Here is a 26,711-nt window from a genome sequence, read left to right on the forward strand (position 1 = left end):
GTAAACTGAATGAGGTGAACCCCTGGCTTCATCCAGCAGGACATTAGTAGTTGATAACTTTCCTTAATGTTCCTTTAGAATACCTTTGACTTTGACTATAGTGGAACTTGGTCCTGCTTCTCACTGGCGTTCTTCTGAAATAATTGCACATTTGTTACTTCTATGCCTCATGGTTTTTTTTACAAAGCCTTTCAGTTAAGCTGTTGCTGACTGAAAAATCTATGCTAATTTTTCTCTTCTTTTAGTAACTACCACTTTTTTTGGTAAGAAATTCAAAGTGTTTTCCTACTTCAGGTTTGGATATATATTTTATCAGCAAATAGTACACAATAATATTGAATTCCCTTTCCATAGCCCCAGACTTTAACAAAATTTCACAGATAGAGCAGGAGGAATGTATATGTATCCTGAGAAATGTCAGCGAGGATAAAGGTTTAGTGAAAGCAGTTAGATTAAATAATTTGTATTTGATGTTAGATATGAGCTATTATTTTTATACAAATGGTTACATTCATAGCACTTTTGCTTGAAGAGTAATGTCAGGAGTAATTCAATTGATATGCAATTCAGTAGTGGTTAGTTGTTCAGCACTGCACACTAAAATTAGCAATGTAACTAGGCTAGGATCTCCTTTAGCTCTGAAATTTACCTTTTGTAGTCTTGAAGTAAGTGTTTCTTATCTCAGTAGTTTAAAGGTGGTATTAATAGGTTTTATTCTGTTCTGTTTTGCCTTTTTTTTTAATTTCTCAGGAATCTAGGTCTAATGCTGATGATTTTTTCAAAGACCTAAATTCACACTGCCCACAGGAAGCAGTGATGCAAGAACAAGACATGCCATTCCTTCGAGGTGGACCTGGAGTGTACAAGGTAGTGAAGACTGGCCCATCAGGTCACAACATCAGAAGCTGCCCTAACCTTAGAGGTATCCCAATTGGAATGTTAGTTCTGGGAAACAAAGTCAAGGCAGTGGGCGAGGTATGGATCCTTGTAGCTTCAGTTCATGTCTTCATAGATACCAGTATATAACAGTAGTAACCACAGCAAAAGAATCTGCCTCTGTCCAGGTTTGCTTTTTCCCTCCTCATGCTAATTACTGGCCTTTGACCTTGGTTTATGTTATCAGTACTAATGCAGTCGTGTCTCTTGCCTTTTTGCATTGATTGGAATAATGTTAAAATTGCACTGCAGTTACCTGTGCTTGCTTATGTATTTCTGTTATGGTATTCCTTGCAAAATTGTGTTTCTTGATCTACTTTTTTGTCCTATTCTTTGAAAGAATTCTGTTTCATGATAAAATGTCTTCCTAGGACCTAACCATTTAACAATTCCTGTTTCTCTTTACTGATTGTATCAATTTGTTTAGTTGCTGAACTATTGTTATTGTTCTGGGTTTTCCAGTTGTGATGTTTTATGGTTAAGTAGGGCTTAAGGATGAAGTGTGTCATGCTATTTCCTAAATATCAGGAACAAAATTAATACTCATAAAAACCTTTCATGTATATCTTGGTATTATAATTCTCCTGTTGCCACCATCGATTAGAAGGTATATCTTGGTGACTATTTCCCTCCAGTTTTTATTTAGGCTTATGTGGATTTTCTGAAGTAGTGGTGTTGGTGTTTTGCTTCTTCTGAATATAAATAGGTCTAAAATTTTTTTAATTACTCCTAAATGTAAATATGCCATAAATAGGTTTGTACTTCAGTCTGCCTCAGCCTGTGGCCTTAATTTAAGAAACTTTTTTTTTTAACATTTACTTTCTAATAGAAAGATTGAAATTTAATGTGTTTTCCAGATACTATAAGTAGTTGCTGAATCATACTACTGAATTATTTGAGAAGTCAATAAATTATGCTTTTTTATGTGTGTGCATCAGGTGACTAATTCAGAAGGTACGTGGGTGCAAATGGATAAGAACAGCATGGTAGAGTTCTGTGAAAGTGATGAAGGCGAGGCATGGTCATTAGCTAGAGACAGAGGTGGAAACCAGTACCTTCGACATGAAGATGGCAAGTGGTTGTTTTATTTTTTTTCCATTTACTTTTTAAAGAAAATAAGCAATCTAAAGAGGAGAAATAAAGAAGTATCTGAGTTTTGAGCGGGTATAACATTAGCTTATGTATTTTCATTTGAATTATGTTGCACGGTCGGACTTAAAAGTTGTTTATAAACATTCTTAAAACTATTTTTTTAAAAAAACAGTCAAAATATTTTTGTATTATTTCTTCTGTACCAGTTATGGTTATGGGTGATAATTTTAACCATCTTTTTTCTTTTAGCTCTGGGGTTAATTTTTATCCATCTGTTTTCCAAAAAGTATTTTTATGAAAAGCTTTGACCTCAGCAGTTATACTCTGCTTGTGTTTTTAGGCCACACTTATTGTCAGCCTCTTATTAGTTAATTTTAACAGACTCTTTGCCATTTTTTTGGTTTTCACATTTGCTGCTGAAATTCATTTCACACGTAGATACTCTAACAATTTTAATCACATTACTGTATCAGAACAAAGCAATTCCTTGCTAATACATAAGTGTTTCTGTAGATTGTTGCAGCTTGACTTTCAGGTGTAAAACCTTCTGCAAAGAAGGGGAATAGTCAAGAGATTTTCATTAAATATATAAATGTTTATGTAATGCTTAAACACTCCTTCAGAAGTCATAGCTTTTCTAATTTTAGTTGTGTCCGATAATGTCAAGTTCTGAGGTGCTCAAAGAGCCCAAGTAGAGTACATAAACTAAATAATTGTGAATTGGAACAGTACCTTATTGTTGAAAGCACAGGTATTCAATAATAGGGTTGATAAATTCATTATTTTCTATTTTTATACAGGATTGTTTGTTTTTCCAGTAGAAAATCATTTATCTGAAATCAATACATTAAGCAGTGTGCAAAAATTTCCATTCCAGAATGCTTATTTTGAGAAATACATATAAGTAACTTGACAGTATTGCATTTTAAGTAGTCTTTCATCTTTAGTATTTGACCTAATCATTTCATATTGTCTTAAATTTCTTAAAGTATATATGTGCTCTAAGAAAGAATTTACAAATCAGGAAGACTTCAAACAAGACCCTTGTTTGAAGGTTTGTCTTCAGATTCTTGATACTTAGGCACTGTTACTGAAAGACATCTTGGAATATAGCATTGCTCTCACAGAAAAGCAGAAATGCAATCTCCAGGCTTTGTGGACAAAACTCTGTAGTGGGATTTCTGCAATACAGCTCATGGAAATACCATCTTAGAAACTTTCTGATATGAATCCCATGCCTCAATGTAACAGTTGTTAATCTGTTCTAGATGAGTCCCTTTTTACAGGTAGGGTGAAGACAGATGTCTCTGGGACATCTAGCTAAAGGAGTTTAAGCAGTTACCAGTGCAATTACTGAGATTTTTCAACCTGTTCTAGATTCCTAGTCCAACCCAGTGCCATGTAAAATTTTGTGCACTTAAGCCATATCTGAAGGTTATTTTAAACTGATTGTTTTTATTTGCAATGAAATTATTTCAAAATTTATGATCAGCTTCAATGCTTTTGCTGGAGGGAAATAATAAGGATCTACAGGTGCTCTAGCTAGATTTCCAAATGTCCATTTTTTTATCCATGAATAGCACCATCTTTCACATTACATTCATGTTCTCATTATTTAAAAAAATTATAATTAAATTTCCATAGTGAGTAGGGTTTCTGTCAGAGACAAGGTAGAACTCTGAATAGCTAGGTCTGTAGACAGTTACAGTACTACAGCAAGATCTAGAATAGCTTCTGATAGAAAAAATTCTTGATCCTTTATTTATGACTGACTAAATTTCCAACTTTATAACTTTCTCCCTCATAACTTGTTTTAACTTGAATAAGTTATGTAGAGTTTGTACTCTGAAATGCAATTTTGTCCTGAAATGCAATTTTTTAAAAATTACTGTTTAAAGAGTTGTGATTTTTTTTTTATCCATGTTAATTTTAGTACACTGACAAGAAAAAAAAATTCAAGGTGCCAGCTCAAGCTTTTAAAAACCTGAATTTGGGATATTTCTTCTGAAAGTTTTCATATATATTGTCAGTTGGAATGGTATTTTTGACTACGTTAAGTCAGTAATTTCTCTGTGAATCTAAATAGTCAAGTGGATTCTGTCTCATTTATTTTCATTCTGCTGTAGTTTTGAATATTATGAAATACTTCAGGTTGGTTTGGGTTGGAGGTTGCTTTAGTATCATATAGAAAGTAAAATTATAGTACTCATTTGCAGATACAAATAAATTTGTCAGGAAAAAATGTCTCATGTTCCATGAACTATCAGGGGTAGCTACAATTAAATGTTTAGTGGCCCTAGTTTGTCACTCTGAAAACCATCCTTTGTCCACCTTGCTTTGTCAAAGGGATTTTAACAATTGCTGTCCAAAGAATAAACACCGCTGAATGATGTTACTGAAAAAAAACGTATCAAATAATGGCATAGCTGCCAACAACTCAGTCAAACAAAACCAGTCTATTTAGTATTAAGTCCTCTGTCTTACTATTTTTAGAGCATGAGTTCTGAAGAACAGGTGTGGGGTTTTTTGAAGAGAATTTAGTCAAGAGGAAGAGTGCTATCGGTGGAAATAAATATCACCTTTTGCTTTGTGACTCATCTTTCTAGTGGAAAACCATTACTCAGAGGTCTAACCCCAAAGTGATGTGGTTTTTTTGCAGAGCAAGTCCTTCTAGATCAAAATGTGCAGACTCCTCCCCCAAGTCCTTTTTCAATACAAGCTTTCAGTAAGGGGACAAGCTGTAGTAATGGACAAGGGTTTGATTATGGCCTTGGAAATAACAAAGGTATGTTTTTACACTCATATTTTTAATAGCTACATTTTATTACTCATTTTCTGCCTTTTGAGCCACCACAGGTCTTCTCCAAAGCAATAGTATAATGAATTGCAAAGTGTTAAAACTGCTTTTTTCTCTGCTTTAGTTTCACTCAGTCTAAATATTGTGTATAAAAAGACTCAATTAAGATTTGGAAGTTAGTTTGGGATTTCTGCATTGGTAGGCACAAAACTGAAATGCTGAAATGAAAAACACATGTTAAAACAAGATTAGAAAACGATTTTATTTAGAAAGCACATTTTTAAAAGTCCAGAAACATTTGTCATCTTTCTTCATATTTTTAAAATGCCTTTAGTGAGTTAACAAGGTAAAATATGCCATTTAAAGTTTGTTTTGAAATTAAAAAAAGAAGTTATAAAACTGAAGTTGCCTTTCAGTCATCTGTATACTAGTTACAACTGCTGGGAAATAAATAAAGTCTAGGTTCTTTTATTGATATAAAACAATTGTTTTTTTTAATCATGATTTATTTTGTTGGTGAGATCTAAATACATATATAAAAGCCATCAGAATAAACTCAATCTGCATGCTTTCTGTTCCTTTCTTTGTTAGTTCTAGCAGATCTAATAATACAGAAGGGGCTTTCCATGAGGTTCTTGAGAAGTATTCCTGAAATATGGAGCTCTATAATTTTATTCGTACATTGCTGTAGCCTATGCCACTACAAATAAGGGCCTAAGGTGTTCTATGTTTTTTTAGCACCAGCAGATATTTCTTCATGGGATTCTAAATAAAAGAATTTAAAACTTACTTTAAAGGAGAGAAGAGTAGAAAACTAACTATTCCTAAATAGTCTATTCTGTTAATGTCACAACATGAAATAGTCCTATATCATTTCACAGTGGTTTACTGTGTAGAAAGAGGTTCATACTTGTCTATGCATTGTTATAGGAAACACTCGTTTTTGGACAAAGGCTGCATAACTTGAGGCATTTTCCTTTTGTTTCTTAGAGCCTTTTAAACCTTTTCCCAGTTCATCCATACTCATTTCAGAGTAATGGTGGAATCACAAAAGTGGAAGTATTTAAGATGTGAGGCGGTATTACAGCTTGTCTCTCAGTGTCAATTGTGTAATAGTGCAGAAGAATTATCTGTTCTTTTTTCTGCAAAAATGTATTAAGGCAACAATTTTTTGTTCTGTGTTGTCCAAAGATAAAATCTTAGTGATAAATATGCTATATTAACAGGCATCCTGATTTCTAAAGACGTTGTGATTCTCTTTACTACCTCTTAAGCACTTCAAAGGTGTTTCTTTGGGATGATACAGTTACAAAACATTTGGAAGCTACTCCTGGCATTGAATTCCCTACTATTTTGTATGCATTATTTTCTCAAGATACCCTCAAGCTGTGATATTTAGTGTGAATGAACAACTCAGCTACGTGGCTTCATTCAGTCTGTGTACTGTATTTCCTTTTGAATTGCCCAAGAGTTGTGGCAATTATATTGAAAGATTAATGGTCTTACTTTCCCAAAAATAGAATTCTTCAGCAGTACCATTACTTTGTATGCAGTCTTTCTGTATTTTCAGGTCTAAGAAGCTCTGAGTTTTGTAAAAGATAAAAAATTGAAGGCACAGGCACAATCTCTTAGGGGAATTTCCCAAGAAAGCACTTCTTTGGAGGGGCTTGTTTGTTAAAAGTACTTCTATAGAAATGCCCTGGTTTTGATGAAATTTCAGTCCCATCCAAGAGTGTTTCAAAATAACTGATCAAATGTAAAGATCCCCATAATAGGTGTAGGTATAGATCCCCATCATAGTTTTACAGTAGGTAAGAGTTTCCTACTGTAAAACCATTAATTTTAGGTTTACAGTATTGCCTGCAAGAAAGACTTGATTCCCACAAGGAATCTGTTTGATTTAGCTATGTCTTCTCTCTTCCAGCTTTCTGTGTTACAGGCAAGTTTTTAATATTCCTCATGATTGGCCCTACCCACCTCCATCTTTGATTATTGTGGGCAGATGACTTTCAACTTCTCAGATATACTTCCCTTTAAAATAATTTCTCATTTTAGAAATTAGGCATGTTACATTTAATAATAATAGCTTGTCAGACATGTAAATCACAGAATAACTGGGGTTGCAAGAGATCTTACAGATCACCATAGGTCCAAACCCACCCTAGATCAGGTTGTTCAATCACTTCTAGGTTTTTAAGGTAGGAATGATTGATGCTGAAGTACAGATTCCAGTAGGTTTTAGGTATGCTACTTCCAAAAGAGTGAAATAAAATTGATTCATTGATTCCTCTAGATGATTATTTAGAAGGGCATTCAAGCTATTTTCTGGTATTTTGTCATCATAATTTTTAACCCAAAATATCAAGAAAACAAATTTAACTTTTCAGTTCTTGGGTAATACTGGATTTGATTCATCTGCTGGTATTTCCCTAATTCCTTAAAAAGAAAATTGATAATAATCAAAAAACATTGTAAATTCTGTATCAGTTGCTAAAATTCTTTACTAGGTTTTCTACAATGCTGTCATAGTCATAGGAATTTGCAGAATAAAGTGACATTGTTAGGATTTGTCTGGTGATGGTTCAAATCAAGAATTTGAGAGAATCTCAGGTGTCTCTTACCTCATATTACTAAGTATACTTCAAGTTACGACATGGTGTGGGCTTCTTACTGAGGCGTCATGTATTTCTAATGCTCACATGGAGTTCTTTAAAAATTGGCATTCAGAAAATAAACTCTTGATTTTAACATCAAGAGTTTATAATTATAAATTATAATTGATAAATTAGTGTATTGAATGCCTTCATTTGCCTCACAGCAAATGTAGGTAATTCTTCAGAAAACCGGTTCCAGTTCTTAAATGGTACTTACAGATTTTTTAAATTACCTTCAATCTGACCTTGAAAAACAGTGTAACAGAATAGTTTTAAAAATATTTGCAAAAATGAGCAAATATTTACCAAAGCCCTGGCACAGAAATACATTTGCCAAAGCCTAATTACATGTTAGCTTTCCCTTATCATCAGTTTTTCTAATGTTTTTTCTGCATGTACTGTTGCATGTGTGTATTACTGTAAGTGCTAGGGATTTCTGTTTTTTCTTTGGCTGCTCTTCATTTTTTAGCAAGGCAAATATAAATCTCTGTTTTGAAATGTTTAAAATAATTGCAGTAAAATATCCATGAGCCTTAAAAAATAGTAATTTTATTGCCATGCATGGAGAGAGATTTTTGTTTAGCCACAACCAGAGTTGTATGTGGCTAAATGAGTTTCATGAGCTTTCTCTATTATCATCATTGAAACTTTGAGTACCATTTTACTCTGCCTTTGTGGAGAATGACAGGTAACAGGTTGTAGTTTTGACTGTTTTGCCCACTACAGGTGACCAACTGAGTGCCATACTGAATTCCATTCAGTCACGGCCAAATCTCCCAGCTCCTTCCATCTTTGATCAAGCTGCAAAACCTCCCTCTTCCCTTGTCCACAGTCCATTTGTGTTCGGACAGCCCCTTTCCTTCCAGCAGCCTCAGCCACAGCTTCAGAGTAAGTTTGTCAGCCTTACCTGCCTCATCAGTCCATTTCTGCAGCTTTCACATTGCTGTTCTCAGTTGCTTACCAGCTGCTAATCATCCCCCAGTGCACCTTTCTGGTTTTGGTTTTTTTTTTTAAGTTTTTCATGATTCAGAAGCATGTGAAGTAATGCTCCCAAAGAAGTATACTTGTTCAACTTTAATTTTTATATTGACAGTATTTTGGGTTTGTATGTGTTCTTCACCATAGACAAGTCATGAAAGTGCATTTCCGATATTTTATGCAACTCTGGTTTATAAATAAGGTAAATATTTCATATAGTACAAAATGTTGATAACTCCTTTAACATCAAAAATGCACTTCAGTAAGTACATAGGTGTTAACTTTTCTTACTTCCTAAATTTCTATTTTTGTCGTTGCTCCTAACTTTAGGGATGTAGCAGGACAGTGGAAATAACTTGGCACTACTCATAAGAAATGTTTTGTTAATGTTGTGTTGGGTGTTCATAGGATTGGCATGGTAAAGAAAGTTTGCTCATTGAGGTGAATACCAGCTAACCTGATTGCTGATGGGAGGACGGGAAACTGTTTTGATTAATGAAAACTAAAAGCTCAGCATTCATGATGGATAGCTGATACTGCACTAAATTCTCTCTTACATGCAGAACAGGTCAGGTCACAGGAATACTCCTTTATCCCTGTCTCCCACAAACTCTCTGAGGTGCCTCAGCTCTTTCTTGTTGACCCTGTCAGTCAGTTCAGTGTCTGTGTATATGCAGTCCTGCGTCTCTCCAGCTCAGCTTATTGAGGTTACTCTGAAGTCCTTCATGTGAGAGCTAGATTAAGATTTCTAATTTGCTTTTACGAGGATTGTCAGAAATCTTTTGATCGTGATCTTTTGTAGTTCTGCTGGACTTAGACCAACATCCTGAAAGCAGAATATTCCAAACTCTACTCAAATTAACAGCTGACTGCCAGTGGCATCAGCACACCCTTATTGAGAATTTGTCAAATATTTATTCTTTCCTCTCACTTTTTGGTTTTCTTTTCAGTTGTTCAGAGAAGTAAAATCAGTTACTCAGCTTTGCATCAAAAGTAACCCTAATTGTATTATTTCAAACTTCAGATGATTTGTCCTTTAGCATTTAGACTTACATTGTATGAAAACAGAATCATCATTTTTGATTGCCCAACAAGATCTTGCTCAATGGATTCTCTGTCCAAGATGTGTAGATAAACTGTGTTCAGTAAGGTACATCCATATTTTGTGTTTTAGTAAGGATACAATTCAAATGGAAGCCTTTTTTTTGTCAGGTAGGGAAGGAGCACTGGTGGTCTACCAAATAATAAAATTATGAAACTGGAAAATTTTTTTGAATTTGTGTCTGGGATCTTAGCTTAGTACAAAGTCTCAACCAGTTTGGTGATTTGCCCTTCCAGAAGGGAAAAAATTGTCAGCCTGAACTGGTGTACTGAACACTGACTGTGATTTGATACAAAGAGGTTTTTTTAAGCAGTTTATTATCCAGTGTCAGGTTTCATGCAGATAATGTAAATTATTCATAAAGGAGAGAAATACTAATGTTTTTGTTTTCACAAAGTTAAAGAATAACATGGGAGATTTCTGGTTTAAATTTCTTAAGACTTTTGCAAACTTGTTCATCCTCCATTTGCAAGTACATCCAAATTCAGCATATAGTCAGGGATGCCTGTAAGACTATATCAATTTACTTGTTCATTTAAAAGTTTTATGCAGTTATATTAGAACTTTCAGTAACAGAAACTAATTTTAAGTATGCAGTTTTAATTAATTAATTCTAAATCACTTTATAGCCTTCTGTTACCAAACATGTAATTAAAAGTAATCCACTAAACAACACATCTTTAGTCCATATCAAGTCAATTGAATTTTTGCCCTAGATACACTTAGTTTTAGTTTCCAATTGCATGCTTCATCCATAAGTGCTTCCTGCAGTAAAGTTAGATTTTAAAATTAAAATGAATGCTTATAGTCAGTATACTGTTTTATTAAATGGACTAATGATGGTCTAATAGTTGAAAGAAGTTTTGCCAGCCCAGATTTTCCTGTCTGCAGATGTTATATACTAAATGCCAATCTTGATTGCAAGTCAGCCTAAATAGTTCAGTCTACTGTTTACATTTTCAGTTCTTCCTCAAGTATCTCTATCTCTGGGGAGAAATTTGGTTTGGCATAATTCTGAGGAAAGCTAGGATTCTGCTGAATGCCCTCTAGAATTATTTCCTTTATTTAGATTTTTGTAATAGGAAGAAAAATCTTGATCTGATATAAACATACTTTGTGCTGGTGACAGATTATAGTTTTCCTTAGAAGTGTTTGTAGGTATCTGTTTTTTCAGGAGCTTTTTCTGTCCTTGAGGTTTGGTTTGCAAATTCACTTAAGAAAGGAGGAAAGGATTTGTCACAACCTTTTTCCTCCAACACAGTGTCTGGTTATTTTTTTCAGAAATACTACAGTTTAGGACAATCACCTCCTGAGATATAATGCTTGAGGAAATAAAAAGTGCCTCTGTTGCTCCTTTCACATTGTAAATGAGTTACAACAGCACTCTGTGTTATACCAAAGAATGTGTTGCAGAAGGGATATTAGGAAAAGCAAAAGGGAAACTGTTACTCAGTTTTGTGTTACTTGCTAGAAGTCTGAAGGGCTGTTTGTTCTGTCCTGCTTAATTCCTTTGCTACTTTTCAGACATAGCTATACAAGAGATTGTTTTCTTTTTCACAAGGACAGACAAAATTGAGGTACTCTTGCCATTTATTTTAATTCTTTGTTAGTCTTGTGTGCAACTAAAAGTTCAGAAAAGGTAAAAGACCTGGCAGAACCTACCTTAGAGTACAGGAACATCTGTGTTGACTTGGAGCCTTAGCAAGAATTTTTTTCCAGTAAGATCACAAGTTTATGTATGTTTCTTCCTTGGATATTTGACCAAAACAGGCTGTAATTGCTGCAGCCTGCTTAGGCTTGCTTCTGAGAAGCCTGTAAGATGATCAGTAACAGATTTGCTTGTGCAAACTGCCATACCCACAAGATTATTGCTGGTTGGTTGATTTATTTGTCAACGAACTTTGCTAAAAGCAGAGAAGACTCAAATTTCTGTTGAGTTCTGATTGTAGGGGAAGTGAGGAAGCCTAGAGGGTCATGGAAGATCTAGTTTCTCAACCTTCAGCAATACATGCTAGGTTATAAATCTCCTTAGATGTGGCAAGTGTGAGTCACAGGATCTTGGCATGTTGTCCAGCGTCAGTTACCAAAATTTGATGATTGGCTGTTGAGCTCTGAAGTTAGGGAGGGAAGTGTGAGACTTTGCAGTCACCAGTGTTAGACCTGTATGCCATGTTTCCTTACACCTGAGTTGATACTGCAAATGAGGGATGGATTTCTGGGCTAAAAAGCTTTGGACCCCCATGATTTCTGATATGTTAACTTCCCTCCCTCCCAGCAGCCATGCAGCTTGTTTGAGGTACTTCTTCCTGTGCAGGCAGAAGCTGCAGTGCTGAGCTGCTGTTCTATACAGGGTCCTGTCAGCTGCTTCCTTTGCAGTCTGTGCTGCAGAGCTGCAGTCCAACCACCCATCATCAGCTCCTGCCATTCTTGTCAGGAGTTCCTCCACACATCCTTTCAGTATTGTGTGATCTTTTTCTTTTGGGTTTTGTTCCTTTCCCAACTAGGCGCTGGTGAAATTGCATTTAGAGCCACAGTGCTTCTGTCTGCATTTTCTAAAACTGTAGAGGGGGCACAAAAGACCAGCACACATATGGAGCAGATAAGATGTGCTTCTTGGTAGTGTCTCAGTAAAATTGAGAGAATCTTCTCAACCAGGCATGGTGATCTCTTCTATATGTGATTTAATCATCAGTTAAACCAGTGACAACTAGTCTAATTGTTTTTTCATAAATTAAAAATTAAAAATAATGGTACCTTGGCTGCATATTGCCAAGGTATCATTCCTGAAAATTTGAGCTAAATTAAATGGTCCTATAACCTAGGCTTTTCAAGTTCTATAGGCAAAGGTACATATGGAACATACATTTGGCCTGGTCAATCCAAAACCATCCTTGGAGGGCTGGTGTGGTAAAGCCTGGAGAAAGAGTGCAAATTGTGTCAGGTGTTTTTTTAGAACTAATCCCCTCGTATCACATCTTCAAAAGTTGTAGTTAGAAATTAGAAAATCATAGAATTCATTTTTTTATATACCTTTCCAGCACAGGAACGCTTCTTTCAGTTAATACACTTATGTGGCTCAAGTGTTAGTGTTCCAAGCCCCACCATTGGTATAGAATATTGCCAATATTTTTCTCATTATAGCTTATTTCAGCTTTTGCTTTAATTCATTCACTCATATCCCTACTTTAACCATATTAAATACATTTTTCTCTTTAATATTCAAGCTTTTTTTTTTTTTACTTCAGTGCATTCTTTTATTCATGGAAAAATAATTTCTAAAAAAGTCCTAGTCCTGCTGTTACTATGACATTTGGCATTTTCAGGAGGAGAAGAAAGATATGTTGATTGCAGTGCTTGAGGAGATTAAACTGACAGCTGTATTGCAATTTCCATGTCAGTAAAAGTGAGTGAAAGAAGAGTACATTATTTTTAAGAGGTATCCATTGCTCAGGCAGCACAGCAAAGGCAGGTCAGTGCTTTCATTCATCACGGTGCAGAAAAGCAGTGGCATGTCAGAAGAAACTTGAAGCTAACTCTATTTTCCAGTGGCACTTTACATGATGGTTACAGAGTTTGCTTAAAGAAGATTCACACGAGCCAGTTAGTGGTATGTCTTGCTTCCTAGGTTTCCTCAGAGGAAGTAGGCACAGCTGCTGAAATTTCAATCCTGCCATTGAAATTGAATTGCCTCTTATGTTCCATATTGGGTGGCTTTTCAAGCTGGAGGTGTTTCCACGATGAAGGAAAGAGCATGACTAAAGGCACACTGTCATATTTGAATGGCTCATGAGACAGCCTTGCCTGCCTTGTCTTTGTAGTCTTTGAGGATGTTTCAAGAAGAGGGAGTTCTGATCAAAATGTTGGTCCCTGAGGCTTTCCAGTTATACTGCTGCACCCACAGTCCCCTTGAAACAATTTAATAGTAGTAGTGCATCATTCAACGCTAGATTACAGTATTGTAAAATGTAAGTGTTCTCAGAGACAGAGTGAAAGAATGAAGTATAAATGTGCATTCCTGAAAGTGGATTTTGTAAAAATTTTCCTTTCAGTATTCGTGGGATGCTAGTGTATCAAATTTTTAGGTTTGCTGCTACTGCTGTTTTGTGCTCCTAATGTTTGTCTGCCTTTTACCTTTAAAAATTGACAGAGTGACATCCTGTTGCTCAGAAGCCATATAGTTGTTATTGGTATCAAAAGTAGGTAATACTGGTGTTAAATCTGTGTTAATACTGTATTGAAAAATTAAGGATTCATTTCCTTTTTTAGAGAATGAAATTCTTACTTCAAATGTACGAACACCTTCTCATTGCAGAGTTTCTGGAACCATAGCTCATTGCATAAGGTAGCAGGCTTGTTGAGTGTACAAATTAGTAAATGTATTACCAGAACAAAAAGGTGTCTTAAACAGTGTAGGAATTGAAATAATTATTTTCAATACAACTACCTTACTCCATTTATACAAAAAGGTCTGTCTAAAACAGTATCTTCTAACATGCACATTCTCTTTACCATTATTACTTCAGTAAGAATTGTACACTTTTTTTTTCCAAAGGAAGGAATAGGACTTAAAACCAGAAAAAAAAATTATAGACTGAAATGAAAACTCCCTATTATTTCTCCCCAAGTTTTATTTTTGTGGAGTTGTATTTCTAACAGATTTGATGTCAGTACACTGTACTGAAATTATCTTGGGTGACATCAGAATTTTTCTTAAATCAAAATTATTTTTAAGACCTGATGCAGATTTTTTTTTCATCTGTATACTGTTGGGTAGACATTGATCTACTACTAGTTAGGTTTCTTGTATTGAGGAACTTCACATTACATATGTGAAGTTTTTCAAAACATTACATTAATGAGGTGCAATCACTTCTGAAAAGAGTGTTTTGGTGTGTTTATTGTATTTTTTTTCATTCTTTCAAGTGATTAACAAGACTCCAAAATTAAATCAGATGTTCTCTAATTTTCACTAAAGAATGTGTAAATTGATCATCTGGAAGACCATATTGAAGTTCTAAATAATTTTTGAACTTACAGATTAAATGCTAACATCTCAAATCCAGGTTCAGTTCAAAACTAGACACTGCTGATTTTTATAATGAACCATAACTGTCATTGGCTAGCCCTCATATATTACATTTTTAGATCCTAAAAACTAAGATTGAAATTGCAGCATTTTTAGATCAAGGAAGCTGATTTACTGCATTCCTATACAAACTACTGTCTGTCATTTAAAACTAATGTAGGAATTCACAATACATAGCAAAGAAGATGCATATCATTTGAAATGCTGTTGTTTTTATCTCTGCTGCTTTTCCATTGAATCTGTGCTGCTTCTGTGCAACTGTTTTCCACTGTAGAAACTCCATCCTGCTGCCTTGCTTCTCGTGAGCGTATTTACAAAAGTAGTGATGTAGCTGGGCCTGCCTCTGCTATTTCATCCCTCTCTCACAAACTGAAGGGTGGGTATGCATGCCAACATAGCAAGGTTATTCAGATTTTTTACCTGCAAAATGTTTTGGGTTTGTGCTTCTTTCTCCTTCCATGCATTTTCATTTCAATCATGTAAGAAAATAATGTTTTGAAAGCGAATGTTCAAATTTGGTATTTGTTGGGAGCTCATCTGATGTAATCATTCAGTGTTGCCTTCCTGAGTTGCAGCAACTCCATCATGCACAATGTAGCTGTCTCTGCTTTGTAAAATGGAAAGTGACTGTTAGTCTAATTACAGCTGTTTTAAACAATAGGCAAAAGTATATAAGAAGAAACAGGAAATAAGATCTGGGAATTTTTTCTTGCTTACAGACAAAGAAGCTTGCTGTTTTATGCACTTTTTTCTTAGGGAGATTTTTCTTTTTGTGCTGATACTCCTGAATGCTGCTTAGGATTATTTCTCTATGTGCAAACCTTTGTTTTCTTAAAAAACAAGATACTATTTTTGTTGGAAGCCATCGTTAGGCTATACCTTTCATAAGCAGTTTTGTTCTGGAATGTTTTCCTCATTGGTATTTGCTAATCATGCATGTACTTCAAATTTGGTATTTGCTGAATGGCTTGAAGTGTTATATGTCCTCTAAAATGATTGTCATCTTTTCACATTTTTTTTCTCTTTTATGAGGCATTCTGTAAAACTTTCAACCTTAAGTATTTTCTGATCTGGGAGACTGGGAAAAATGTGTATAAAAGTAATTCTAATTTGCATTTCAGAATTTATCACAAAATAAGCATCTCAAAATAACTCATGAGTAAAACTGGTGAATAATTAAGCTGGAATGGCTGAAATGCTTGGACTGCAAAACTTTTTTTTTCTTTTAGCAAGAACAGTCATTTTATAAACCACAATTTACCATGTTATTTCTTGCCTTCTTATGCCAACTTCCCCCTTCCAAGTGAAAAACAATTATAGAACTAGTAGAAATGAAGACAGATTAGACTCTCAAAATTGATTAGGATGATAAATACTTGCTATATTCTCATTATATTCTATTTGCTTACATTTGATATATTATTCTTGAATATAGACACGATATTTCTTCTCTGCTCTTAGAAGTATGAACTTCTGCCATGTATTGGAAAGGCAGAAAAGTATTCTAAATTTCAGGCTTGTTAAATATTCCAATATAATTCATCCTTCACTTTTTTCCTTTTGCTGTTAGTTTTATTGTAAGGTATTTAAATATGGAAATAGCAAATAAAAATTTTTTACAACATGAGGAAGCATCTTGTTGATAAATTTTGCTCAAAATTTTCCTAAATTTTTCTTGGTTGTTTTTTATATTGTGAGAGATAATAGGAAAAAATTGCATCTATGTATTTTCTAGGGTAGGGGTAAGGGTTGGTGATTGAGAACTTCATGAAGTTGCTTCAGATCCCATAATGCATAAGAAAGTAGACACTGATTTCACATCTTCTAATACTGAAGATACTAGTTAAAAGGTGACTGTCTATCCTGTTCCCATAAGAAATCAAGGCTTAAATTTGCAAATACTCTTTGATTAATTGAAACTTTATTTTTTAACAAATAGTTGCTTTCTCAAAAATAAGCCCAGACAAATGCAAATAACCTTTTTAATATCTAGAAAAGAAAAATATTCCTAAGTACTGTTTCCTAATTCTGCAGGCTTACTAGGGAAACACTTCTCATGTTTGATTAATGAAAACCCATTCAAATCAAAAGGATTTAACTCTGCATTCAAGATTTTGCAGTAAGGATTCATGGAGAGACAGCTGTATTAACTGCTGCATTGCTTGCCAGTAATTTCCATATTGCTTGGATTAATTTTCAGAGTACAATTCTACAGCAGAAACTTGGTTCACAGAGGTATCAGAAGCAGATTGCCTTCATAAGCTACTTTTTGCATATATTTGTTTTGTATGTACCTGTACTAAGCTGCCTGTAGTTCTTGTAGCTCTTGTAGTCTTACAGCTCTGTAGATTAATATATGTATAAAGTCAATGTGCATAGGAACAATAAATTAGTGCACTGAAGTAGGACGACATCACTGACCAAAGCTGGCCATTTAACTTAGTGGTTGAAAAAGTGGGTTTCTTGTTTTGGAGGGGTTTAAATGTTTTTTATAGCTGAAGATAGGGTAGATTTTAGATTTGAAAAAGTAGATTGCATTGATTATCCATTTGAGTCATTTTGAGCATATTTGAAAGCCTCTCGCCCAGTTTGCCTTACTAAGTGTTTATTTCCTACAATTCCTGGCTTTTGAGCATTGAAGAAAATAAATCTGGCAATACATTTGGTCTCCTGTTGCAGTCAGCCTGTCACACATTGAGATAGCAGATAAATAGTCCCTGGTTTCTGTCGCAGCTGTGGTAAACTTAGTTAACTCTGGAATTTCACCTAGGGATGTAAATAGTGCGTTTTTTAGAAAGAATGAACTGTGCCTTTTGCCAACCTCCATAGTAGTGGTTTTTTCTGTAAAAACTTCCTAACACTTGTTTCTGTGTATCTTTGGGAAAAGAAATGTATCAAAAGTATTCTAGGGTGAAAAAGATCCCTTCATGTTTCCTTTCATTTTGATGTGAACAGAAGCATGTGTTTGATGCTTACCTTGTGTTCAGGTCTTCAGTCTTTGTTTTGTACTATCGAGGGTGTCACTGTCAGCATGTAACAATTCAATTATGAAACATTATACAGGTGACCGAATGAATTTCACAGGAGCTGCTAGACCGATTTCTCCAGCAGGAAAATCAGACATGGCATCCAAGCACAGATCTGACTGCAGGTCACCCAAGCTTGACGTGCGAATGAACCGAGCCGCTGCCGAGCAGAAGAAGCCCAGAAATACCGATGGCTTATCGGCCAGCGAGTGCCTGATGCTGAAATCAGATGCCGCCAAGTTGCGCTCAGACTCGCACAGCAGGTCTTTGTCACCAAATCATAACACTCTGCAAACACTAAAAACTGATGGAAGAACAACTCCTGGCCTGAGAGCTGAATCTCCAGGGCCAGGAACCCGGTCAACTTCTCCAAAGACAAAGACACTTACAGGCATTAGATCCGGTGCTAGTTCTCCACGATCCTCGTCACCCAATGACAAAACAACTCTACCTCAGAAAGCTTCATCCCCTGTAAAAACAAAGCTTGATCCTCCTCGAGAACGCTCCAAATCAGATTCTTACACGTTAGATCCAGACACGCTTCGCAAAAAGAAAGTGCCGCTAACAGAACCCTTAAGGGGGAGGTCCACTTCACCCAAGCCAAAAATTACTACGAAAGATGGAAAATCTGCACCAGAAACTGAAAATAGAGCTCCTTCCCCTCATGTCGTACAAGAAAATCTTCACAGTGAGGTAGTTGAAGTCTGTACTTCGAGTACTTTGAAGACTGACAGCATTACAGATACCACCTGTGAAGACAACACCGAATTCAGAAGTCTGGACGATGGTTCTAATAAAGTTCATTTCAGCATTGGAAAAGCACCACTGAAGGATGAGCAAGACATGAGAGCATCTCCGAAAGTGAGCCGTAAATGTGCTGGCAGGCACACAAGACCCAAAAAGGAAAAATCCAACTTCCTTTTCAAAGGAGATGGATCAAAGCCCATAGAGCCTGCCAAGCAAGCAATGTCACCTTCTGTTGCAGAATGTGCTCGAGCCGTATTTGCCGCATTTCTTTGGCATGAAGGAATAGTTCATGATGCCATGGCATGCTCATCTTTCTTGAAGTTTAATCCAGAACTGTCCAAAGAGCATGCACCTATACGAAGCAGTCTTACTCAACAACCTGCAGAGGAAAAAGAGACCAAGTTGAAAAATAGACATTCATTGGAAATATCATCTGCTCTTAACATGTTCAACATCTCACCTCACGGACCAGATATCTCTAAAATGGGTAGCATCAATAAAAACAAAGTCCTCTCAATGTTAAAAGAACCGCCTCTGCATGAAAAGTGTGAGGATGGAAAAAATGAAACTACCTCCTTTGAAACATCCAGTCATCACACAATGAAATCCAAGTCTCCTCTTCCATTAACACTGCAGCACTTAGTAGCTTTCTGGGAAGATATTTCTTTAGCAACTATTAAAGCAGCTTCCCAAAACATGATTTTTCCAAGTCCTGGTTCATGCGCAGTCTTAAAGAAGAAGGAAAGTGACAAAGATAACAAGAAAGCCAAAAAGGAGAAAAAGAAAAAAGAAAAAATTGAAGCTAGGCCAAGGGGAAATCTTTTTGGTGAGATGGCCCAGCTTGCAGTGGGAGGACCAGAAAAAGATACCATCTGTGAGTTGTGTGGAGAATCCCATCCATATCCAGTGACTTACCACATGAGACAAGCTCATCCAGGTAAGACTCCATATTTTTAATTCCCATGTCCATCCATAAAGTATATTTCACACACATGCTTTGGTGTTAGTTGCTGTTAGGAGAATGTCAGGCTATGCTTTCTGTTATATACACTAAATTAAAAGTTATACTTGTATACAGATCAGTTGCACATCTTTGTGTATAATTTTAAGTAGTTAGGAATCTTAAGTTTCTAAGTTGTTTGAAACAAGGTCAAAATAATGCTCTGACTTTACAGTAGCTCTTCAGAAACATGCTGTGTTTTACACTTTAGGATTTGAAGCTGTGCTGAAATAAAAAATGAGATTGGTCAGTTAGAGTTTCTACATTGACAGAAGTTTTCTGTTACTGCTCTACTGTCAAGAGTAGGGAGCTTCTGTCTGCTGTGTCAGTACTGGGTATCAGTGACTTTATTTTTTACGTATTTGTTGGTCTCTACTTTTTTTTAGCACTGTGTGTGCAAAGTTAAAGTCCTGAATCTTTCTGAGAAACTCTAATCAGCAAAAGAATACCCTCCATTCCTTCTTAAGCTTTGTTAGCTAGGAAGCAAGATTTTTGTGTTTGTTAAATTACAGATATTGTTGGCTAACTTAAAATACTCACCTTAACTATAACTTAGCTGTCTAAATGGGGATCTGTTCATGCTTTGGATAAGTTCTTTATAAAACTTGAAAACGACATTTGTATTCTTTAGATAGTGGTGGGATACATGGACAAGAACCAAAACAAGGTTCTTGTCTGTTCTTGTCCATGTATCCCACCACTATCTAAAGCATACAAATGTCGTTTTCAAGTTTTATAAAGAACAATTCAGACACATAGAAAAGTAGAAAATCAGGCTGGAAAAAGACAAGCACTTCCCTTTCTCCCCTCTTCATCCCTCTTTTAGAGCAATAAATAATAGAGTAAGAATCCTGCATTTGAAATCAGTTGTTCTCACTTTCCCCCATGTAGGCTGTGGCCGCTATGCCGGTGGCCAAGGGTACAACAGCATTGGGCACTTCTGTGGAGGATGGGCTGGCAATTGTGGCGATGGTGGCATCGGAGGGAGCACGTGGTATCTGGTGTGCGATCGGTGCAGAGAAAAGTACCTCCGTGAAAAACAAGCAGCGGCAAGAGAGAAGGTATTTTCAGCTTCTCTGTTTAACTTCCTGTCTGCTTAGTAGTGCTGTGTTCACAACTTGAAAAGAAGGACTAGTTTAAAAAATTTGGAACTTCATAATTTGGGAATAGCCTCTTATCCTCATTGTTAGGTTTAAGATAAAAGAGAAACGTCACTGGCTTCTGACAGGTTTTCTTTCCTTCAGATGATAGTGTGCTCAAATTTGTAAAGTAATTTTATTTTTTATCCCTCTATAGCCACAGGATTGAATGTAATAGTTTTGTTAGCATCTGTCAGTTTATTTAATTTTGAATGGTTTTATTTGTTTGCTAAAATGAGGGCTGTTTTAACTTCATGTTTGAAGTTTTTTTAATGATCCTAATAATCCAGATCTTTGCATACAAGATGCCATTAGAGGAGTTTTTAATGGAAATAGTACAAAAGGTGTTTTTCTTGTAGTGGTCTTCAAGGACTAATTTCAAAATCTTGCTCAAAGTATGCAAATATATTGATCTTAATGATGCTAATTTAACTTTATTTTTAATCTAAATTTTTTGAAACTGTTTCCACACAAAATTAATCTTAAGACAAGTGTCAGAACTATCAAACTATTAAATGTTTGCAAAGGTAGGAAAGTAATAGAAATGTGTTTTGTCATAGGAGGCATTTTACAACGGGTAGAATTCAGCAGCTCTATTATGAGATAGGTCATCAGGTTTTCCTGTGGTGAATTTAATTATGCCTTATTTAAATCTATCTAGATTAAACAATCTAGGAGAAAACCAATGCAAGTTAAGACACCTCGTGCCTTGCCAACTATGGAAGCTCATCAAGTGATTAAAGCCAATGCACTCTATTTACTGTCGCTGAGTAGTGCTGCTGAGCCCAGTATCCTCTGCTATAACCCTGCAAAAGCATTCCAATCTCAACTTCCCAGTCTAAAAGAAGGAATTTCTGAAGACTTTCCCATTAAGATGCCATGTCTCTATCTACAGACATTAGCAAGGTAATTAAAGGGCATGTATGAATATTGATTTTAACCCTCATTTATGCAGAGTATTGGATAAAAATGTGTCTGTAAACTGAACTAAAGCTTTCATAGAAAAAGACATATTTTCCTAGTTCTTCATGATGTTTTTTTCATCTATTTTGATCCATGATCCTCTTCAATCTTTTAGATTGTATTTTCTCCTAGAGTCAAATATGCCCTAAGTAGTTTTTAGATGCTAAATATTTTATAACAGTTCAGTTTCTGTCCAAAGAATTTGGAATTTCCCAAAGAGTTTACCTTAGTGTATTAGTAGCAGACATACGTGCTACTTTTTTCTCTTCACAGTTAAAAATAATAAAAAAGGAAACCAGAAGACTTGGGTTTTCTTGTAAATTCCAAGTAAATTTCACTGTAGTGTCTCATGCTTATGTTGGGTAGACTTTTGGACCTAAAATACATTCTGGAAATACCTGATGAAAATACTAAAAGATAGAAAAAGGTGATCCCCAGTACCTGTTGGTTAGGAATGCCACTGTATCTTCCAAGTCATTGTATGCCACTCTTCAAAGTCATTACTAGCTTAAAAGCATTAATAGGTGAAGAGTACAATGACTAGCATTGGCTGATGCGCTGTATCAGCAAACAACTTTTGTGGATGTGTGTGTTTCAGCAATTTTTAATCCTAATTCTAATTTTAAAATCTCATTTGGTGTAGGCATCATCATGAAAATTTTGTTGGGTACCAGGATGACAACCTGTTCCAGGATGAGATGAGATACTTGCGATCAACTTCAGTACCTGCACCATACATCTCCGTTACGCCAGACGCAAGCCCGAATGTCTTTGAAGAGCCAGAGAGTAACATGAAATCTATGCCCCCAAGGTACTTCCTTGTAATTCTAGGTGCTGTGTGCAAATGCTAAAGCAGTAGCATGACACCAATTAAAAAAAAAAGGAAAACATTGCTGCAGTTAAGAAGCTAAAGTATCAGATCAGTTTCTGAAATGGCAGCATAAAAGACAAAAGCCTATGAAGCTGTAGTTAGGAAATTTTTAGTGGATTATAGCATATCAGGTGTGTATTTTCAACTGTTAGCAGTGAAGTATGTTTGAATATGTAAATATGCAAGGAATATACAAATCAGAACTGAAACTTACTTCGCTCTAGAAAGATCCTGGGTTTACAACCCAAATACAAAAACAATTTGTTCAGTTGATAAGGACTCTTATCATACAGGGAAATTTATCCATAGGCTCTACTTCAGGCCTGCTTATTTCCCCATAGAGGAAAATTCTCCAGAATCAACAGAACTGAAGAAGTGATCTAAAGATCAATAATCCAAGGACTGTAACTGTTGCAAACTCTTTGAAAATGTAGCAGGTTTTTTTGACTCTGTATCTGTTCTTTACCACAACTGATTGAGTGCAGGCTTTTTGAAAGGAAGTAGCTGTTGTTCTTTCAGGATTTCATTCTGAAGGGAAGCTTGAACAGGAGGAAATTTCATTGCCTTACACTTTTCAAAGCAAATGCTGCTGCTTTGTTCTGTGGGACATAAAAATGTCACAGAAGAAATGACAGTGCTGTCTAGGACCAAGAGTGCTTGATGGTTTCTGTCAAGTTAAGCCACTTCCTTGTCATGTAATGTTACTGTGATCTAATTCAAGAAGATATAAAAATTTTTGTTTCACCAGGGGAAAAATGGCTCTTATTATTAATAATAGTTCAGAATCTACTTAGATGCTCAGTGTTCTCAGATGTCAGTGATTCCTCATATTATAGTGAGGATGTAATGAAGAGAAAATTTGCTTTTAATCTGTTTTTATTTCAATTTGTTGTATTTCATACTGACTGCACAATTAGTTTATTGGAATACTACAATCTATAATGTAGTCTTTTCAGAAATAGAACTTTTCTAACAAAACTCCTTAAGAGTGCATCGTATTGGTATATTCCTTTATTAAAACTGTGGACACCATGGTCTCCTGAGGCCTATAGGGACAGCATAAGCTGGGAGTCCTTCTGCAGACTGTAAGAAGTCCACTGAAGGTAAGGAGTAAAACATGTCAGAGGTATAGCCGTAGCAATTCAAATTTGACTTTAAGGCTAATGATGTTAGAAATTATTACTTCACATAAAGTTCTTAATTTCAGTTGGCTTGCTATTAAAAATTCACTTCATAGATGTTTTCACATGCATTCTCAGGAGAAGTTTGGTCTGAAACTTCAAATTAGGCATGATCTGAATGTTTGTATTTCTCTAAAAGAAATACCTAAATTCTTGGAACTCACCATGTTCATCATTACATTTGTTTATAAAGCCACTTGCATGCTTTTTCACCATGTGTAATTCTAATATGTGCTCCTTCTTTTCCAGCATTTAAACAGTTCTTAGGTACATAAGACAAAGTTTCATGCAGTAGTAGCATTGTGATTATGAAATGCATGTATCCTTATTAATTATTGGTGTATAATTCAGATACACTGTGTATATTTGCTAATGAGTGTGTTACTTCACTGATTTCTTCGTAGTTTGGAAACCAGTCCAATCACAGACACAGACCTTGCAAAGCGCACAGTCTTTCAAAGATCATACTCAGTTGTTGCATCAGAATATGACAAACAGCACTCAATTCTGCCAGCACGTGTAAAAGCAATCCCCAGGAGACGAGTCAACAGTGGAGATGCAGGTAAGAGCACAGACATCAGAAGCAGGGAAAGATGATTCAAGGATTTGGAATTCTTTTTGGAAACTGTAGACAAATATCTTTTTTATAAATACATGTAGTGACTTTTTAGTTATAAAACAAAATAATAATAAACAGGTGTTTGGTAATCGGCACAGAATTAGCCTAAAATTGGATTAGGATTTACTGTAATTCTAAAATTTGTAGTGAATCTTCTGTGCCTGTTTTGAAAGCAAAGGTGGTATTTTCTTTCTCAGTTGAAGCATCATTTTTCCATATTGCTTTTTTAATGCAGTTTTCTCTCAGAAAAAATAATCATTTCTAAAAGTGCTTTATTGCTTTTCTTTTTTACTGTGGCTATAAAATTGAAATGCCCAAGGAATCTAATGTATGCATATTTTTATGCTTTTAAATAGAAGTGGGGTCCTCTCTCCTGAGACATCCATCTCCTGAACTTTCTCGGTTAATCTCCGCCCACAGCTCTCTTTCCAAAGGAGAGAGAAATTTCCAGTGGCCAGTATTGGCATTTGTAATCCAGCATCATGATCTGGAAGGACTTGAAATAGCGATGAAACAAGCCTTACGGAAATCTGCTTGCAGAGTCTTTGCCATGGAGGTATTCATGTACTGATGGCTCTTGGATGATTAAAATATTGTGGTTGTAAATTCTGCCTTGGAAATTTTTTTTTAAGATTATGCTCTGTTGGCTGTACTATAGTTGTCATTTAAATAAACTGTTTTAGCTACAGAGCAATAATGTCTTACTTTGAAGACTTTTGCATTATTATTTGCCTGTCCAAATCATCATCACCTCCTTCAATAAATGGTTTAGGAAACAGTTTTACTCCAGGTTTGCTTAACCAGCTGGTAACTCCTTGTATGTAATTTGTTTTAGGCCTTCAACTGGCTTCTTTGTAACGTCATTCAAACAACTTCTCTTCATGATATCTTATGGCATTTTGTGGCTTCCCTGACTCCTGCACCTGTAGAGCCTGAAGAAGAAGAGGATGAAGAAAATAAATCAAATAAAGAAAATGCAGAACAAGTAAGTGAGGTTTTGCTGGTTTTGTAGGCAAATTAGAAATACTTCCATGTGAAAAACAAAATTCCTTAATCCTCCCTCTGTGAAACAAAATCTTAAACTGTAGTTGAATTCATTTTGTAGACAGATTAGTTTTTCTTCTGAATCATCACTTTCTATGTGCCGATCAATCATGAGGTCTTCTAAAGCAGCATTTTCTAGTATTCTTGGGAAATAAGAAAGCAAAACAAGCACAAGCACATTGATAAATTAAAAAAAAATTGCTTTTTATTCCTCCTTTGCACTACAATGAGAGAGAAGATAAAATATTTTTTAGAACCACTTTGTGGTTTGGTTTACTATGTCTTTCCATGTTTTAAGTCCATAGTTAGTTATAAAAAGCATAGACAATTTATGTACTGCTGTGTACATGTATGTGTATAAATAATTAAGTAATATTAATTCAGTGATTTGAGAAAAATCTATAGTTCTGAAAATGTAGCCTGCAAAATGGTACATCCCATACTTCCAAAAGACATCTACATACAACCTATTCTAGACTTAGCTCTGATTTAAAATATTATCATGTCCATGATGAATAGCTCAAAAAAAAACATGCTAGTGTTGTCAAGAAGTCAGGATAATCTCTATCACTTCAAATGTAATCCAATTTTGGAATTAGTTGTTCTGAAATAAGTCTTTTCAGCAGTGTAACCTGGTACACTGTTTTTCTGATACTGACACACCTTAACTAAGAATTATTATTTTCACAGCTCTAATGAAATGCAGCAACTGATAACATCAGCTTAGTGATCAAGTTTGCTATGGGTGGATTTTGCCGTTCAGATATAGTTGGTTTCAACTGCTGGGATGTGTTACTTTTTTCTGGTTTGTTTCTTTGTTTTCAAATTATTGCCATATAATGTTTCACATCTTTAAATCATGAGAAATATGTGGCAGTATACAATACACTTCCCAAATTCCCTGTTTGAGGCTTGTGTGTAACTTACTCCAAAAATTCTCTGACAGGAACTGTGTCAAGTTCACATAGATTGTAAGATTGTTGCAGTTACTCATAAAGCAAACAGCAGAAATGTTTTTGTTTACTTAACCTTTTGTCTCAGAAAGTCTGTGAATAACACCCAGATTGCTTTTCCCTGTAGGAAAAGGACACACGAGTGTGTGAACACCCTCTGTCGGATATAGTGATTGCTGGGGAAGCTGCTCACCCCTTACCCCACACTTTCCATCGCCTTCTGCAGACAATCTCTGATCTTATGATGTCTCTTCCCAGTGGTAGTGCATTACAGCAAATGGCCTTAAGGTAAACACAAATCAAGAAAGTTCTTGAAAAGGCTGGAAATGTTGTAGAATTACAGGTTAAAAGATTTTGCAATGTAAACAGAATGCTTGAAAACTTTGTGCGAGAAGGAGCACATCTATCCTTACCACTAGGAAGGAGATGCATAGAAGACACTTAAGTGTTTATACATATAAATAATAGCATAAAAGACTTTGTAGAGAGGAAGTACTTTCTTCTAAATTCTACACAGTGTCCA

At 35.5% G+C, this 26,711-nt stretch overlaps 1 protein-coding gene across 10 annotated transcripts in view; it reads left to right on the forward strand.

Annotated features, from left to right (window-relative positions):
• Nucleotides 1-26,711, forward strand: part of MYCBP2 (MYC binding protein 2) — a 175,667-nt gene that overhangs the window by 126,794 nt on the left and 22,162 nt on the right. For 6 of the 10 annotated variants that reach the window (XM_064713139.1, XM_064713077.1, XM_064713087.1 and 3 more), the window contains 12 exons: nucleotides 751-975; nucleotides 1,875-2,007; nucleotides 4,688-4,813; nucleotides 8,206-8,367; nucleotides 17,709-19,355; nucleotides 20,310-20,479; nucleotides 21,219-21,463; nucleotides 22,164-22,331; nucleotides 23,977-24,134; nucleotides 24,548-24,747; nucleotides 25,027-25,176; nucleotides 26,316-26,476. In XM_064713139.1, the coding sequence (XP_064569209.1) occupies nucleotides 751-975; nucleotides 1,875-2,007; nucleotides 4,688-4,813; nucleotides 8,206-8,367; nucleotides 17,709-19,355; nucleotides 20,310-20,479; nucleotides 21,219-21,463; nucleotides 22,164-22,331; nucleotides 23,977-24,134; nucleotides 24,548-24,747; nucleotides 25,027-25,176; nucleotides 26,316-26,476 (3,545 nt within the window). The remainder of the gene's footprint in view (nucleotides 1-750; nucleotides 976-1,874; nucleotides 2,008-4,687; nucleotides 4,814-8,205; nucleotides 8,368-17,708; nucleotides 19,356-20,309; nucleotides 20,480-21,218; nucleotides 21,464-22,163; nucleotides 22,332-23,976; nucleotides 24,135-24,547; nucleotides 24,748-25,026; nucleotides 25,177-26,315; nucleotides 26,477-26,711) is intronic. The other 4 variants (XM_064713113.1, XM_064713122.1, XM_064713105.1 and 1 more) reach the window with 3 other exon arrangements.

Source organism: Zonotrichia leucophrys, chromosome 1 (genome assembly GCF_028769735.1).
Source record: "Zonotrichia leucophrys gambelii isolate GWCS_2022_RI chromosome 1, RI_Zleu_2.0, whole genome shotgun sequence".
Classification (NCBI taxonomy): Eukaryota; Metazoa; Chordata; class Aves; order Passeriformes; family Passerellidae; genus Zonotrichia; species Zonotrichia leucophrys.